General features: G+C 39.2%; 3 protein-coding genes across 3 annotated transcripts in view; 1 reads left to right on the forward strand and 2 right to left on the reverse strand.

The window, feature by feature from the left end:
• The window catches only part of eps8l3b (EPS8 signaling adaptor L3b), a 12,128-nt gene extending 9,466 nt beyond the window's left edge, over window positions 1–2,662 (reverse strand). The window contains exons 1-6 of the mRNA XM_014020211.1: window positions 2,522–2,662; window positions 2,344–2,384; window positions 1,122–1,211; window positions 874–989; window positions 733–797; window positions 508–666 (exon numbers count right to left, since the gene is read on the reverse strand). Of these exons, the coding sequence (XP_013875665.1) occupies window positions 508–666; window positions 733–797; window positions 874–989; window positions 1,122–1,156 (375 nt within the window). The 5' untranslated portion in view covers window positions 1,157–1,211; window positions 2,344–2,384; window positions 2,522–2,662. The remainder of the gene's footprint in view (window positions 1–507; window positions 667–732; window positions 798–873; window positions 990–1,121; window positions 1,212–2,343; window positions 2,385–2,521) is intronic.
• A 230-nt stretch (window positions 2,663–2,892) lies between these two features.
• atp5pb (ATP synthase peripheral stalk-membrane subunit b) lies at window positions 2,893–7,723 on the reverse strand. The gene is made up of 7 exons (XM_014020222.1): window positions 7,613–7,723; window positions 6,851–6,887; window positions 6,215–6,360; window positions 5,888–6,051; window positions 5,115–5,240; window positions 4,367–4,546; window positions 2,893–3,147 (listed from the first exon to the last, which is right to left on the reverse strand). The coding sequence occupies exons 1-7, from the start codon at window positions 7,638–7,640 to the stop codon at window positions 3,070–3,072; spliced, it is 759 nt and encodes a 252-aa protein (XP_013875676.1). The 5' UTR covers window positions 7,641–7,723; the 3' UTR covers window positions 2,893–3,069.
• Window positions 7,724–8,627: 904 nt separating this feature from the next.
• The window catches only part of traf3ip3 (TRAF3 interacting protein 3), an 8,161-nt gene continuing 3,708 nt past the window's right edge, over window positions 8,628–13,080 (forward strand). Inside the window, exons 1-12 of the mRNA XM_014020238.1 lie at window positions 8,628–8,878; window positions 9,328–9,772; window positions 9,845–9,980; window positions 10,075–10,192; window positions 10,284–10,311; window positions 10,506–10,535; window positions 10,629–10,724; window positions 11,289–11,360; window positions 12,030–12,170; window positions 12,281–12,418; window positions 12,514–12,649; window positions 12,726–12,871. Coding sequence (XP_013875692.1) covers window positions 9,362–9,772; window positions 9,845–9,980; window positions 10,075–10,192; window positions 10,284–10,311; window positions 10,506–10,535; window positions 10,629–10,724; window positions 11,289–11,360; window positions 12,030–12,170; window positions 12,281–12,418; window positions 12,514–12,649; window positions 12,726–12,871 — 1,452 coding nt within the window. The 5' untranslated portion in view covers window positions 8,628–8,878; window positions 9,328–9,361. The remainder of the gene's footprint in view (window positions 8,879–9,327; window positions 9,773–9,844; window positions 9,981–10,074; window positions 10,193–10,283; window positions 10,312–10,505; window positions 10,536–10,628; window positions 10,725–11,288; window positions 11,361–12,029; window positions 12,171–12,280; window positions 12,419–12,513; window positions 12,650–12,725; window positions 12,872–13,080) is intronic.

A 13,080-nucleotide genomic window follows, 5' to 3' on the forward strand; every position in this document is an offset into this window, starting at 1 on the left:
ATCACTTTTCTTTGCTGTTTAACTACATGCATCTTCTGGGATTATTCTTGTGAACGTCTTGCACACATGAATTGTAAAGTTGTGCAGTACTGCTTGTAACATGAATGTAAAAAAAAGGCTAGGACAGAAAAGAGAGGTAAAGATGGCATAAAATCGTTTCTGTATTGCTAGGATTTCTTTTGTAAACAATGGCAATGTGTTGGTAATATGCAATACATCTGGCAAAAAGAATATTGCTCATGTTTTTGCCCTTGTGTGCATACGTCTGTTAGCAAAATATTTAACGTTCATAACACCTTTATACAACTCAGTTTTATAGGTGCTGACGCAGCATTTGGTATGGTAGAGCTTGAAGTTAATCCCAATGATTCCGTGCAGGTTTCATTAAAAATGTGTCCAGTAGCTCATGAGAAATTTCACTAACAGACTGACAGACATGAGCAAAAACATCATCACTGCTTCCCCTATCGACAGTGTGGAAAGGATCGCTCCACTTTAAACGATCACCTTGCTCTCGATGTCAGAGAGCAGAAGATGCGCTCCATCAAGCCCCAGGATCATCTCCTGTGGCCACAGACGACCTTTGGCGTCCAGTTTCATGAGTTTGGCCACGCAGTCGTCCGCGGTCCTCACCTCCTGGCCGTCCAGCTCACAGGTGAACAGATGCTGAAAGCGAGAAACGTACGTGAAGAGCTTAATGTTGCMGTTATCTTCTAGCAGGTGAATTCTTACCTCCACTCTGACTTGGAAGATGTCTGGTTTTTTGTTGAGCTCCTCTAAATATTCCTTTCTCTGCTCTGAGGTGAAAACAAAAATATGAACGTGTTTGTTCTCAGAGAAACCACACACGGACGTGTTTTCGTTAGAACGTACTGTATATGTTTCTTCCACTTGGCCTGGAGAGGCCGTTTCTCTGCAGCAACACATCTTTGGGCTCGTCCAGTTGGAAAGRCCGTCCCTGCTGAGGGAAGTCTTCCTGTGGGAAACCCCTGAAGAAAATAAAAAAGGGGGTGGCATACGAATCAGCCGAGCAGCATGACTAGAAATCCAACTCTGTCCTCAGAACTCAAAGGAAATGACCTTAAACTGCTGAAACATAACATTTAGGTGAACATACTAACCTGGAGTAGGAGTATGGACYGTTGTTTCCAAACATTGTTTATTTTTTTATTATTTTAGATCCGTGGAAATCTCTTGCAAGATGCTCCAACCTGTTAGAAATCAGTGAGATCAGTGTGAAACAGGCTCATAGAGACATAAAGCAACTTCACGTGTTAAATCCTTCAAGATGCACTGCAAAAAACTGTCCATCCAACCAAGTCTTTACAGTCTTCTATCCAGCCAAAAACTATATTTGATCTTGTTTTCAGACTGATACATTTAGCAAGAGCAGAATGTGTTTTTATAATTATTAGCCTGGAAATTTTCCTTATTTCAAAAAGTCTTACGAAGTGCAATCATCTCATTCCACAGTCAGATTTTTTCACCTGTTATGAGTCTAAATCGTCTCAAATGAAGTGAAATTTGAGTCTAAATGTTCTTTGGGCTGGTTAAGTTTGTAGGAGTTGGTTAGACAATGTTTGAAGTGTGATGTTTGATTCATTTTACATATTTTGTGTTAAAATCAGAGTTCTGATCATGTCAAGTCTACTGATGCACTAAGAAAAATATATTTGTTATATATTTTATAGGTTGATAACTCAGTTAACACTACACACAGTCTTTCTGGAACTTCCTTATTGGACTTTATTTTGTTTGCAAGCACCATGGAGTCTGTTTAAAAAAATGGCTGAAGTTATGTAAGTCAAGTAAACGGAAATATGTWCCTCTCAGGCATTAATTATTGCTTGTTGGTTAAATTGGTTTATAATAAAAAAATATGTATTTTTACTAACTCAGGTTCAAACTGCACCCTTTTTTTTAATTAAATCAAAAGGTTTCCTCAGCATGGGTCATGACTTATTCAGAGGTGACTGTGGTGGATCCTGAAGCTGGACCAGCTAAGACCCACAGCTCTGGACCTTTATCGTTCAGGCTCCTGCATTTTGACCCCTTCTTAGTACTTTCAAGTTTAGAAACACGTCAGTGTGAGGCTGYAATTTACTTTATTTCAGCAAAAAGGGGCGCCAAGATGCTCAGTTAATCAGTTACAGGAACTGTGATATAATTTAACTGACCAAAAAGGCTCAATAATTAAACTATTTGCAAAGCTTCACARACTATTATTTGTGGCATCAGCATTTAATATGTAACGTCTGAGCCCGATGTCTGGCTGCGCGTTGTGTCACAAGGTGAAAACGGTTTGATAAAGTTCGGTTTAAGTGTTGAAAACGTGTCACGTACCTCGTCGACTGATGGAAGACGAGTTTTCCTGGCGAAGCTTTCTGTAAAATAAAAAGCAAACACATTTTCTACCTGAGAACAGGAAGCGATCCTGCCACCAATAAAAAATTTATTGGATCTCCTTCCACCACAATCGCACGTCACATTATCACGGCAAGCCTCTCTTCATCCAGTTTACCTTCGAGGATCAGCTCGGAGACATCGTTTTCTTCTTTCAGGGTTTAGTTTTCAGAAGGCGGTCAGGAAGCTCCTGCTCCTCGGCAGCTTGGAGAAAATTTCCTAGAGTCTGAAAGCTTCAGGATCAAAGGTCGATGTTCTGAACGGAGTGACGGATGGAGGCGGAGTGGCTCGATTTGTCATCTGAGGGCAGCAAAGCTGAGCCTCGTAATGATTCCAAAGGCTACTTTCAGCCTTATAAAGCCTACTTCAGAGCGATCAAAGGTCTCGAGTGCTTCACTGAAGTGTTTACGCAGTTTTGTAGGTGAAACATTTTGAATGTAAAGAGCATCAAATCCTAAAGTTAGAATAATAAAAACCAAGCAGCCATCRTTGGATAAGAGAAGCATTTATTTTACCATCTGCTGACGTGTAAATACTGTACACACCTATAATGTTGACAGAGATGATTGTTGAAGAGAAATAAGTTTACTCTGTAAAGAAAGGTGGCGTCTCATTTTGGAGCTACGAATCGAGGGTTTGAAGGGTTTTCTTCAGGCCCACCACAGTTCAGACTGCAGCTTTGGCCTGAGTGGTCTTAGCCAGCACCTTCAGGTCTGCGATGCACTTGGCGATGCTCTCCTTCTCCTGCACAGAACAAAACCACAACAGAGGAAATTAAGACCATGTCTGAATTTTTAATGAGACAATCCACAACATGCAATTTATACAAAATTATTTTAAACTAATTTCTAGGTAGTTATGGTAAAATGTAAAGCTACAACTTCCTAACTTTAAGATCTTAACGTCAGGACAAAGTACAAGGAAAAGGTAAAAACTGTCTCAAATTACCAATATGACTTTTATTTTTTTACATTATTTCATTTAAAAATATGAATAAAAATTTTAAACTGAAGCATGTGAACATTTATTTGTGCCAAATACGTGAACATTCGTTTGGACCACCAATTAGGTTAGATCACAGCTGCTGCATATTATCTTATTTATTTAAAAAAATCATTAATTTAATTTAAAAACAAAACAAATGCTATACATACAATTAATAATACAAAACACATAAAATGAAAAGTAGCAGAAAGAAGAAAAAAGTCTTATTAATATCTGCCCCCTTTTAAAAAAAATAATTAAATAAATTCAAACAACAATCTTCAGAGATAAATCAAAATAATTTCAGGAAAATATAGACTATTAACAGAAACGCACACCTATAATTAATGTTGATTATTAGGACATGACTGCTACATACTATTAATTCATATCAAAGCATTTGTGGTCCTATTACTTACTAGTTTTTAAGATTCATAAAATTCATCTAAGGTTAGATTTAAAATCAATTAACATTTTTTAGAGTATCTTATATTCAATACACTAAAACATAATCCGGAGAGTTCTTAGAATATTTAGGAGTTTGGGATTTCTTTTAAATAATTACAAAATTGAATATTTCTAATAAATTCACAAAATATTTCCTTTCTCAATCAGCATATCAGTCTGCTCTAGATTGTGACAAAACACGTTTTTCATCCTTTTAAAACATTTTCAAGTATTCCTTTCCCCCAAAAAACACAAAGAAGCCTCAAAAGTGATTAAAATAACTTAAAAAATTCTTTGATCGTCAACATAATTTACAAAAAGAAGCTGCATTAGATCATACTTCAGTCACACTTATYTTGTAACCCAGCCAATTCAGTAAATAAACTAAAGCAGCTCAACCATAAAGACACTTATCTTTACAGCACATAATAACGTTCTGGTCATAACAGAGAGGGGTTTTTCCCTCCACATCAGCAAAGCTTTAAGATATAAACTGGCTTCAGGGTTTTAAAAACAACAAGAAGGGGCTGACCTGCTGAGGAGTGATGCTGCTGATGACACTCTTCTCCACCCAGTCCACCATGTGCTCCTGTTCCAACCGGTGGTTGAGTTGCTCAAGGGCGATCTGATAATCCAAGCGCCTCTTTATTTCATTGGTCACCATGTGTAGCCTCTCCCTGTAGTTGATCTCCAGCAGCATTGCAAGATTGTTCTGAAAAGGCCAAAAATAAATCTTAAAAATGCAGCTAGAGATCAGATGAAACACACAACTGTGCAAAAGGTCCAGGCACGCTTGGAGGATCGAGCAAAAACGTATCGCAAAATGTATTCTGCTTCATAACAAAACTAGAACCAAGAGGCACTTGTGACACCAAAACATAATAAAATATGAGCTGCTATAACAGAATAAATCCAGAAAAATACTGAAAAGTTCTTCAACAAGTTGTACAAGTGTTTGAAACAGGATCATCACACATCAGGACACCTTAGTGTTGTGTTTACTGAACTGTATTGACATTTAAGGCTTTGCTCAATCTTATGTTACAAAAAACTTTACATCTAAAACGTTTTTAAAGAGATGCCTGTATGATGCATAATATAGACTAAGGATTCAAACATCCTTTTATACTTAAAAACATTACATTTCAGAAGAGTCTTGCAGTTCCTTCCTGTTGCCAGCAGAGGCCGACAACAAGAAGCTCATTTACAAATTAGACAGTATGTCAGGATCTCTGACAATGCAAAATAAATAAATACATAAAAAGTTTAGGGCTGCTTACCCTCTTAGTATCAAAGAGCATTGATCTTCCCTCTACTCGCCACTGCTCCTTCTTCTCATTCTCGATGGCCTCAGTCAGGTTGGCTATAGAGGCATCTTTGCTCTCCTGGGCTGCACTCAATTGTTCCTGTGTGGGGGCGAAACGTAGATAAAAATTTTTACAACTTTATTTTATTTACAGTTATTTAACCAGGCAAGTCCYGTTGAGATCTCAGATCTCTTTTTCAAGGGAGGCCTGGGCCTGAAGGCAACCTATTGTACATGTTTTTGCTGGGTGGGGGAGACCGGAGTACCCAGAGAAAACCCACGCAAGCACGAGGAGAACATGCAAACCACACACAGAAAGACCCCAGGTCCGAACCGGGGATCGAACCCAGAACTTTCTTGCAGTCCATCGGTCAGAACCACTGAGCCGTCGTGCTGCCAAATAATATATTTTCCTTTAATAAGCAAAACTAATTTATAATTAAACACTTTTGTTGACACAAACATTGTTCATGTCGATGTCAAGTGTATTCATATAGAACATTACAAATAACAAAAGCTGACCAAAGTGATTTACAGTTCAGTCAAGGTCTTGTATCATTTTAAAAAAGTCAATAAAATGAAGATACACACAATTAAACCAAAAAAACATAGGCTCAAATTCTGCCTCAGTCAAAAGCCAAAGACAAAAGATGGGTCTTCAGCAGATATTTAAAGCCTCAATAGTTTCAGCAGACAAAACAAATCTATCTATATTTAATCAATAACCTGATAACCATTTCAGCCCACCTGTTGCAGTTTTTCAACATGAGCTGCCACAGCTGGACCAAATTTCTTGACACAATAAACGAAGAAAAGGCCGAAGGCCACAGCATACGCGGTCTCGTGGTTGATTACGTAGATTTCCTTGGAAAGCAAGTAGGTGATGAGACCACTGCCAAGCATGTACGGTCCTGTAAATAAAAAAATAAATAATCAGCTGGGTCACATTCTGCAGTAAGGCCAAAGTAAAGGGATGTTAGGTGAAGGGTTGTTTAAGAAAACATTTTGCAGGTATTTGCTGCTAAAACTAAAACGTAAGTTTTTAGAAGCCAAGATTTATATATATACACTAACCCGTGACTCCAGTTTTTGGGTACAAAAATTGAAAAAACTCCTCGGGGAAGATGCCATGTCGTACTTTACCTCCCCTCTCAGGCAAGGGGGGAACGGGGGCCAGACTTTGGGAGGTTGTATGCAGGGAGYGAGACGCCTGAACCAAGCTGAGGTAGACAACAAAATGAGCAGATCTGACATTAGTCTACTTAATAAACAAATGCAGGCAAACAAACAGCTACCGGCTCTGACTGAGGCTGTCTTACAAAAACTAAGGCTTGATGTGTTAAAGTAAAATAAATGCATATTTTCCACCTTAACTTTCAGACACTTTTGGCAAAACTTTTTGTCTCAAGCTGATTAATGTGCAACAGAAACATCTCTCACTGGATTTACAGCTGCACCACTTCACCTCACTCAGTAAGGCTTTACTCAAATAATCTTTGTACATCTGGAGGTATTTTATATCTAAATAGTTGTGTTCGTTCTAAAATTAGTGTATAGAAAGTTCCACGATTCTTTTCATATAAATAATTCCCTCATGCTACACATGTCTGTGGTGCACTTGTTGAACAAATAGTTTCAGGATTAATTTTAGGAGACATTTGACCTTTACTATTGAAGAAACACAGCAAACATAAAACTGAAGATACTAACCAAGCTCCAATGGGGCTGCAGCCTTTCAGGGAGTTGGCTGAAAACAGGAGAGACAAGTAGAGAGTAAAGTTATTTAATGTAATGGATACTACACAAACTTAAAAAAAAAACACTAGCAAAAAAATAAACAACTGAAGCTTTGCACAGTTGGCACTAAATTCATAAAACAGTGAACTAAATTGAAAAGGTTTATGGAAAATACCTAAAACGTGATTTCTGAAAACCTGTCAAGCTWATACTCTTAAACTAAATACATTTAGTAAGACTTTACCGACTGACAGAAAAATATAAATGTGTCAAGATACAATCAGGTGGTCATTCGATTATGTTGTATGCGTGTTTTAAAGAGATTTAAAGTTTAAAAGAAACAAAAASTCTCAACAGCAGATCTAGTTCATGTCTTGCCTAAAAACAAAGATAGAGCCCGCTGTGCAAAGCTAATTAGCTAGCTAGTTTAGCGTCACTTTGCTGAAACTAAAGTTAAAGAGTATTAGACAAATGGGATGAAAATATATTACCTGACTTTCTTGTTACTATCGATAAAGGCATGAACATAGAAAAACATAAACAACTTTAATCTGTTAGACTGTTAATAAATAATTATACCAAAAACAGTCTAGCGTTAGCTCATCTCATTCAGACTGCGGCCTTCAGTTTACCCTTCGATAGTAACAAGAAAGCCAGATAATAAAACAACCTGGTGCGTTCACAAAAAAAACAATAGTTTATTACGGTCGCATCAAACACGGCTTTAATACAGACCTGAGAGAAAAACAATTCTCGACAGCATGATTGAAAATAAATCTGACGTGCTTAGTTCTTGCTACGCCGGACACCCTCTCCGTGCCCTTCTGCACAGGATAGCGGACACGAGAGAAGATCTCGCGAGAACACACAGACTGTCCGTTTATTGTTATAAAGGTGACCACTAGATGGCGCTGTGACCAAACAGACAGCTTAATCTACATTTAGCACAAAAACATTTACAAACTAATATTACAGTTTCTTAACTAGTAAACGTTAATTCCCTAAAGAGACGCTGTTAAACTAAAAAAAAAAACCCATGAGAAACAAATATAAAATATGAACAATAATAATTTATAAATACGGACTACATAGGAGAAAGGTAGGAACTGTGCACTTCCTTCCATACATTTCAACAATGTAAACATTGAGCTAAAATATGTTTAAACTGTAAAAAAGAAGACATACTGGGCTCCCAACTACAGGTTATTTAACAAAACCGATCCTATTATTATAAGTAAATGAACCTGTATGAGAAATAATGCTGTTATTGAGAATTGTAGTAGTAGAAGAATAATTATATATATATATATATATATATATATATATATATATATATATATATATATATATATATATAAATGCATCCAAACCCAGTAGTTCAGAAATTAATTTTATATCGTTGCATTGTAACATTTTATTTTCTGTTTAGGTGAATAAACAATAAAAAAGCTCAATTTTGATTGATCGTGATCACCAGGAACTCTAAAAAGTTTAGTTAGAGTTTATATAATACTAAAATTAAATATTTTTGTCTAAGTAGTCTTCAAAATGTGTTTCAACTTAAACTAGAATTTAAATTTGTGTATCATGTAAATCATGTTGAACTGATGAAGTTCTGTGTCACTGTCAGTCAATAACTTATTTGAATGAGAAGTGTAGCTCTTGTCGTGAAAGATTCACACGCAGACACGCACACAAAGGTCGTTTTCTGTGTTTTATCCCGGCCTGCATGCAGGAGTGGTGGGGAAGCCGGCTGAGTGTGTCTGTAATCTCGAGGCCCACCCGTGTGTGGCATCAGCGTGGAGCGAATGGCTGCTGAGATAGAGGAACATATGACGCTGTGGTTCTCTTCACTTCCTGTAAAGTTAGGCTCTACAGAAACAGCTACATGTGAAACAGAGACGAAAACCTCGGACGCTGTGAGAGCAGAGAAGGAAAAGGGATGACCTCTTGGCCCCGCTCGAAAAGGTTTCCCCCCCGGTGAAGGGGCTGTCTTAAAAGGTGAGCCCCCATCAACATGAATTTGTGCTTATTAGGCTTTATTTAGTCTTTGATTTATCCTGCACCTGCACGGCTGTAAGCAGCAGTTGCTGGGGGCCTGCATGAGGCTGACGCTCACCACTGTGGAAATAGACGTTAAAGAAGCTCTCTGATCAACTACAAAAAGCAACTGAAGTTGTTTTGTTAGAGGTAAACTCGTGCAGCTGCTTCATCCTGCATGGTTCTCGGGGAAAATGAAAGCAAAATGTTCTTTAATTGTACTTTATGCCTGACTGGTTGTACCGGCTGGTGTACAGATCACTACCTTTCCTTTGAGTAAACAAAACTTTCTGAGAAGTTAGCACAGTTCAGGCTTGAACTTCTTTYTCACAACACAATGACTAACTTTCTGTACGTTCATACAGCTTGCAACAGCCACAACTTGTTTTTTATTTTTATCATCTTTTCAGTGCCGAGGACACGCAAACAGCCCCAGGAGCTGCCATGGACTCCTTGTCCATCGTCGCAACAAAATACTTCCCCGAGCGAGAGTTTGACCAGAAAGCCAATTACAGAGCCGAGAAACGGGAGCACCTGCGAGGTCGCAACAACGTGACGTCGTGCCGAAGCCCCACCAGAGATGATGACACGAGACAGATCAAGAACGAGCTGAAGGAAAAAAGGCATCTGGAGTTCCTGAGGAGGAGGTCGGTCAGCCCCGAGCCGAGTGGCTCAAAGTGTAAAAACTGCTCTAAGAGGAGAAATCCTGCTCTGGAGAGATTTCCAAAGAAATACCTCAGCAAGTCAGAGAGCCTGTACACAAATACACAACATGCTCCCTCTGCTGATGAACATCAAGGGATGATTTTAACAACAGAGAGCAGAATAACCCAATATCCAGGCACCAGCAAATGGGTAAATAATGCTTTAATCCAGACCTCTTCTGCTTTTTCAGAGGAATAGCTGCATTTTTTATTGTTTCTTTAGGCTTTATTATGGTCAGAACCGATAACACCGATGAATCAAGAGAAAAGACACGCAAGGAAACAGACATCTACCTCCACAACAGTGACAGTGGAATCTAGCCAGCACTGGACAACAAGCATGCAGAAAAGAGGCACCAGTATGAATGAAAAACACGTTTACACCGCGTTTTGTGCTGTTAAATATCAATCGATCTGTTCTGCTAACAGGATAATGTTTATCGTTTCTCATAGCTCAGAAGACAAGCATCACAACAGTGACTCAGGCCGAAAGAGTTCACCAAAAATCGTTGACGCAGACGGAAAATGCTCGGCAAAACAAGACGCTTCGAGAGATCGGCGTGCAAACGAAGTGAGTCTCATCCAAGACTAGATTTGTGCTTCAAATCTCAGCTTTGATGCGCAGCTCTGACCCAAATTTTATGTCCTTAAACGCCTCGCAGGTCCGGCCTTGTCACGGTCAAAGAATCAGTAAGTTTCAAACAGCTGCTTTTTGTTTACAGAGTCCAGGTGTAGTCAAAGGTTAAAGGTCACAAAATAAGATTCACATTCAAATTAAATTAATATGAAGGGAAATGTAACATGTTCCACTCCTGATCGTTGTAATTAAACATCATCTTTACTGCAAATTTCACCTATTTCGAATGTTTTATGTTGTTTTATAGGACATTCAGAAATTATCAGACTGCGTGCAGGTAAATAAAATTTGATGGTGTGCTTGGTTTACTTCACTGCTGCAGAATTCACTCGTCTGATCTTTGTTTTTGTTTTTTTCTTCTTCTTCTCAGGAGGCCCTGTGGAGAGAGGAGGCGGTGAAGAAGAAGCTGGCTCTCCTCAAGGAGCTCGCAGCGAACTTCATGAGCTCATCAGATGTGTTATGGACGGTAAGAGATTCACTCATCAGACAYGCTTACATGTTTTTAAGGATCACCGTTTTTAAAACTGAACGTGTATTTTAGATCTTTATTTATTTTAACGGCTGTGTTCTTGCTGGTTGTTYTTCCTTTGGCCTGGTTTTGTGCTGAAGTTTGTCACACTCGTGTAYGGCTGCTGGTGTCTCAGGAAGGCCTGTGCAGCTTGTGGTTTCAAGCTTCCTGCTTCCGTTTTCATCTGCAGGATGAGCGCGAACTGTCGCTCTCAAACAGGAAGGGCGCAGCAGTCTGACTGAGGTGCATCCTCGTTAGCTGTTATATCTGGTCAATATTAGTTATATGTTTGGTTTCAGTAGCTGAGATATTTGATTAAAATTGATTCTTTTTAGGCTGTTTCTCCTGACAGGTTCTCTGTGCACCTTTGCTTCTCTTTGTGATATTTCTTGAAGATAAGCTGCCGCTCACARTTCCAATGAGCGCCTCTGTGAAACTGTGTGTCGCTGACACGTGAAGCATTCGTGTTCCACCTGCAGGTTAGAGCCTGACAGTCTCTCGTTTCCTCTCTAACCCACACAGTCTCGCTGCAATGAGGACCTGCTGAGAAACAAGATCAAGGTTCTGGAGGCGCAGCTGCAAGTCTGTGTGCAGGTAAGCAGCACATAGAACACATCGATTCATTTTTTTTGTTTAATTACAGGGCTTTTATATGACTTCAGCAAACATTAACCTTCATGAAATAATAATAAATAACCTGCACAGCTCTGATATTACTGAGGACTTCACATTAACCTTAGATTTTCATTTTCTTCTTAGCTTATGTTTATTTCAAATGCCTGTGACATTATTTTTTGTACTAAATATGAATGCATTTTTGAAAAGATAACATTGATAACATATTGCAAAAAAAATCACTCTGCTGAGATGAACAGTTGTTGAGATATTTGCATGTGAAGGAACAGGAAGTGATGTCAAAGGGGAATGTCTGCATGTGAGCAGAGCCTTGCTTTAATGGCTGACACAGAYTGAGAAGAATCTGACSTTTCTTTAGAYTATTTTGAGTCACTGTCACAGAAAGATGAAGTCAGAGTTCAAATAATAATGTTTCAATTAACAAAGATCAAAGAGTTCATTTTCTTTAAGAGTTCCCCTTTGATGTCACTTCCTGTTTCAGTTTGGCTGAGCCCAGTTCAAAAGAAAATTTGCCAGTTCTGTGACAAAATGGGTAAAATCCTGTGTATTATGCCAAGTTTCTTAAAATAAAGATGTTTTCTTTGAAGCTTTGTGTTGTTTCATCTCTGAAGTGTTGTTCTCCCACAGACGTTTCCTAAGGATGGAGTGAAGAAACTGGTGCTGCAGATGGAGAAGCAGAGAGAGATGTACGAGGAAAAGGCCTTGGTTTTGCTGCAGAAGGCCTCTCAGGAGAAAAGTGAGGCCATCAGCAGAGCAGAGACACTGCAGGTGAAAGGACCAAACATTTTCATCAGATTTGTTAGATTACCCACACAGTTGAGTTTTTTAAGATGAAAACTGTTGGAAGTTTTTTTTTTTCTTTTTTTTTTTGCCCACAGGAAGCACTAAAGACAGCCCAGACAGAGGCAGAGAGGTGGGAGAGCCTGTACACAGAACTGAAGCTGAGCTCAGGTCAGCTCAGGGAGAACCAGCACCTCTGTGATGAACAGCTGCAGTGGCTGCACAGCCAACTGGAGGTACGTACGGTCGACTCTCACAAACCACAAAAGTCATGAGTTCGAATTTGAGTCGGTCTAAAAAAAACCTCCCCACGACGGTGTGTGCCGCGCAGCTGTTCAAAACCCGAGAGCACGAGCTGAGGGACGAGGTGACCACTCTAAGACAAGAAAAACARGAGCTCCAGTACAACGTTTGTCTGCTGGAGGAGGACAACCAGACTTTAAGAGAGGAACTGCAGCAACTTCAAGGCAAGACAGTTGACCCACATTTACTTAACCCGGACCAAACTGTACTCATTAGTTTAAAACACTGTCTGTCTCATAGATGGTGGCGACGAGGCGCAGGACTTCTTCGTGCTGGAGCGTCTTAAATCAGAGGATGACAATCCACGACTGACCGCCAGGAGGGACTCCCAGCTGGAGGAGGAGCTTCGACACACTCAGGAGAGACTCCAGCTTAAAGAGAAAGAGGTGAACCAAGGCACATTGACCTGCTTCAGATTAATTCAATTCTTTCAGATTTTTATTTTCATTCAGACTTTCTGAAATAAAAGTTACCAAACATAACATATCACCTGTTTGGTTGTTTAAATATCCGATGTACCGTACCATACCATACCATACTATACCATACCATACCATACCATACCATACCATACCATACCATACCATACCATACC

Source organism: Austrofundulus limnaeus, unplaced genomic scaffold, assembly GCF_001266775.1.
Source record: "Austrofundulus limnaeus strain Quisiro unplaced genomic scaffold, Austrofundulus_limnaeus-1.0 Scaffold3, whole genome shotgun sequence".
NCBI classification, from domain to species: domain Eukaryota; kingdom Metazoa; phylum Chordata; class Actinopteri; order Cyprinodontiformes; family Rivulidae; genus Austrofundulus; species Austrofundulus limnaeus.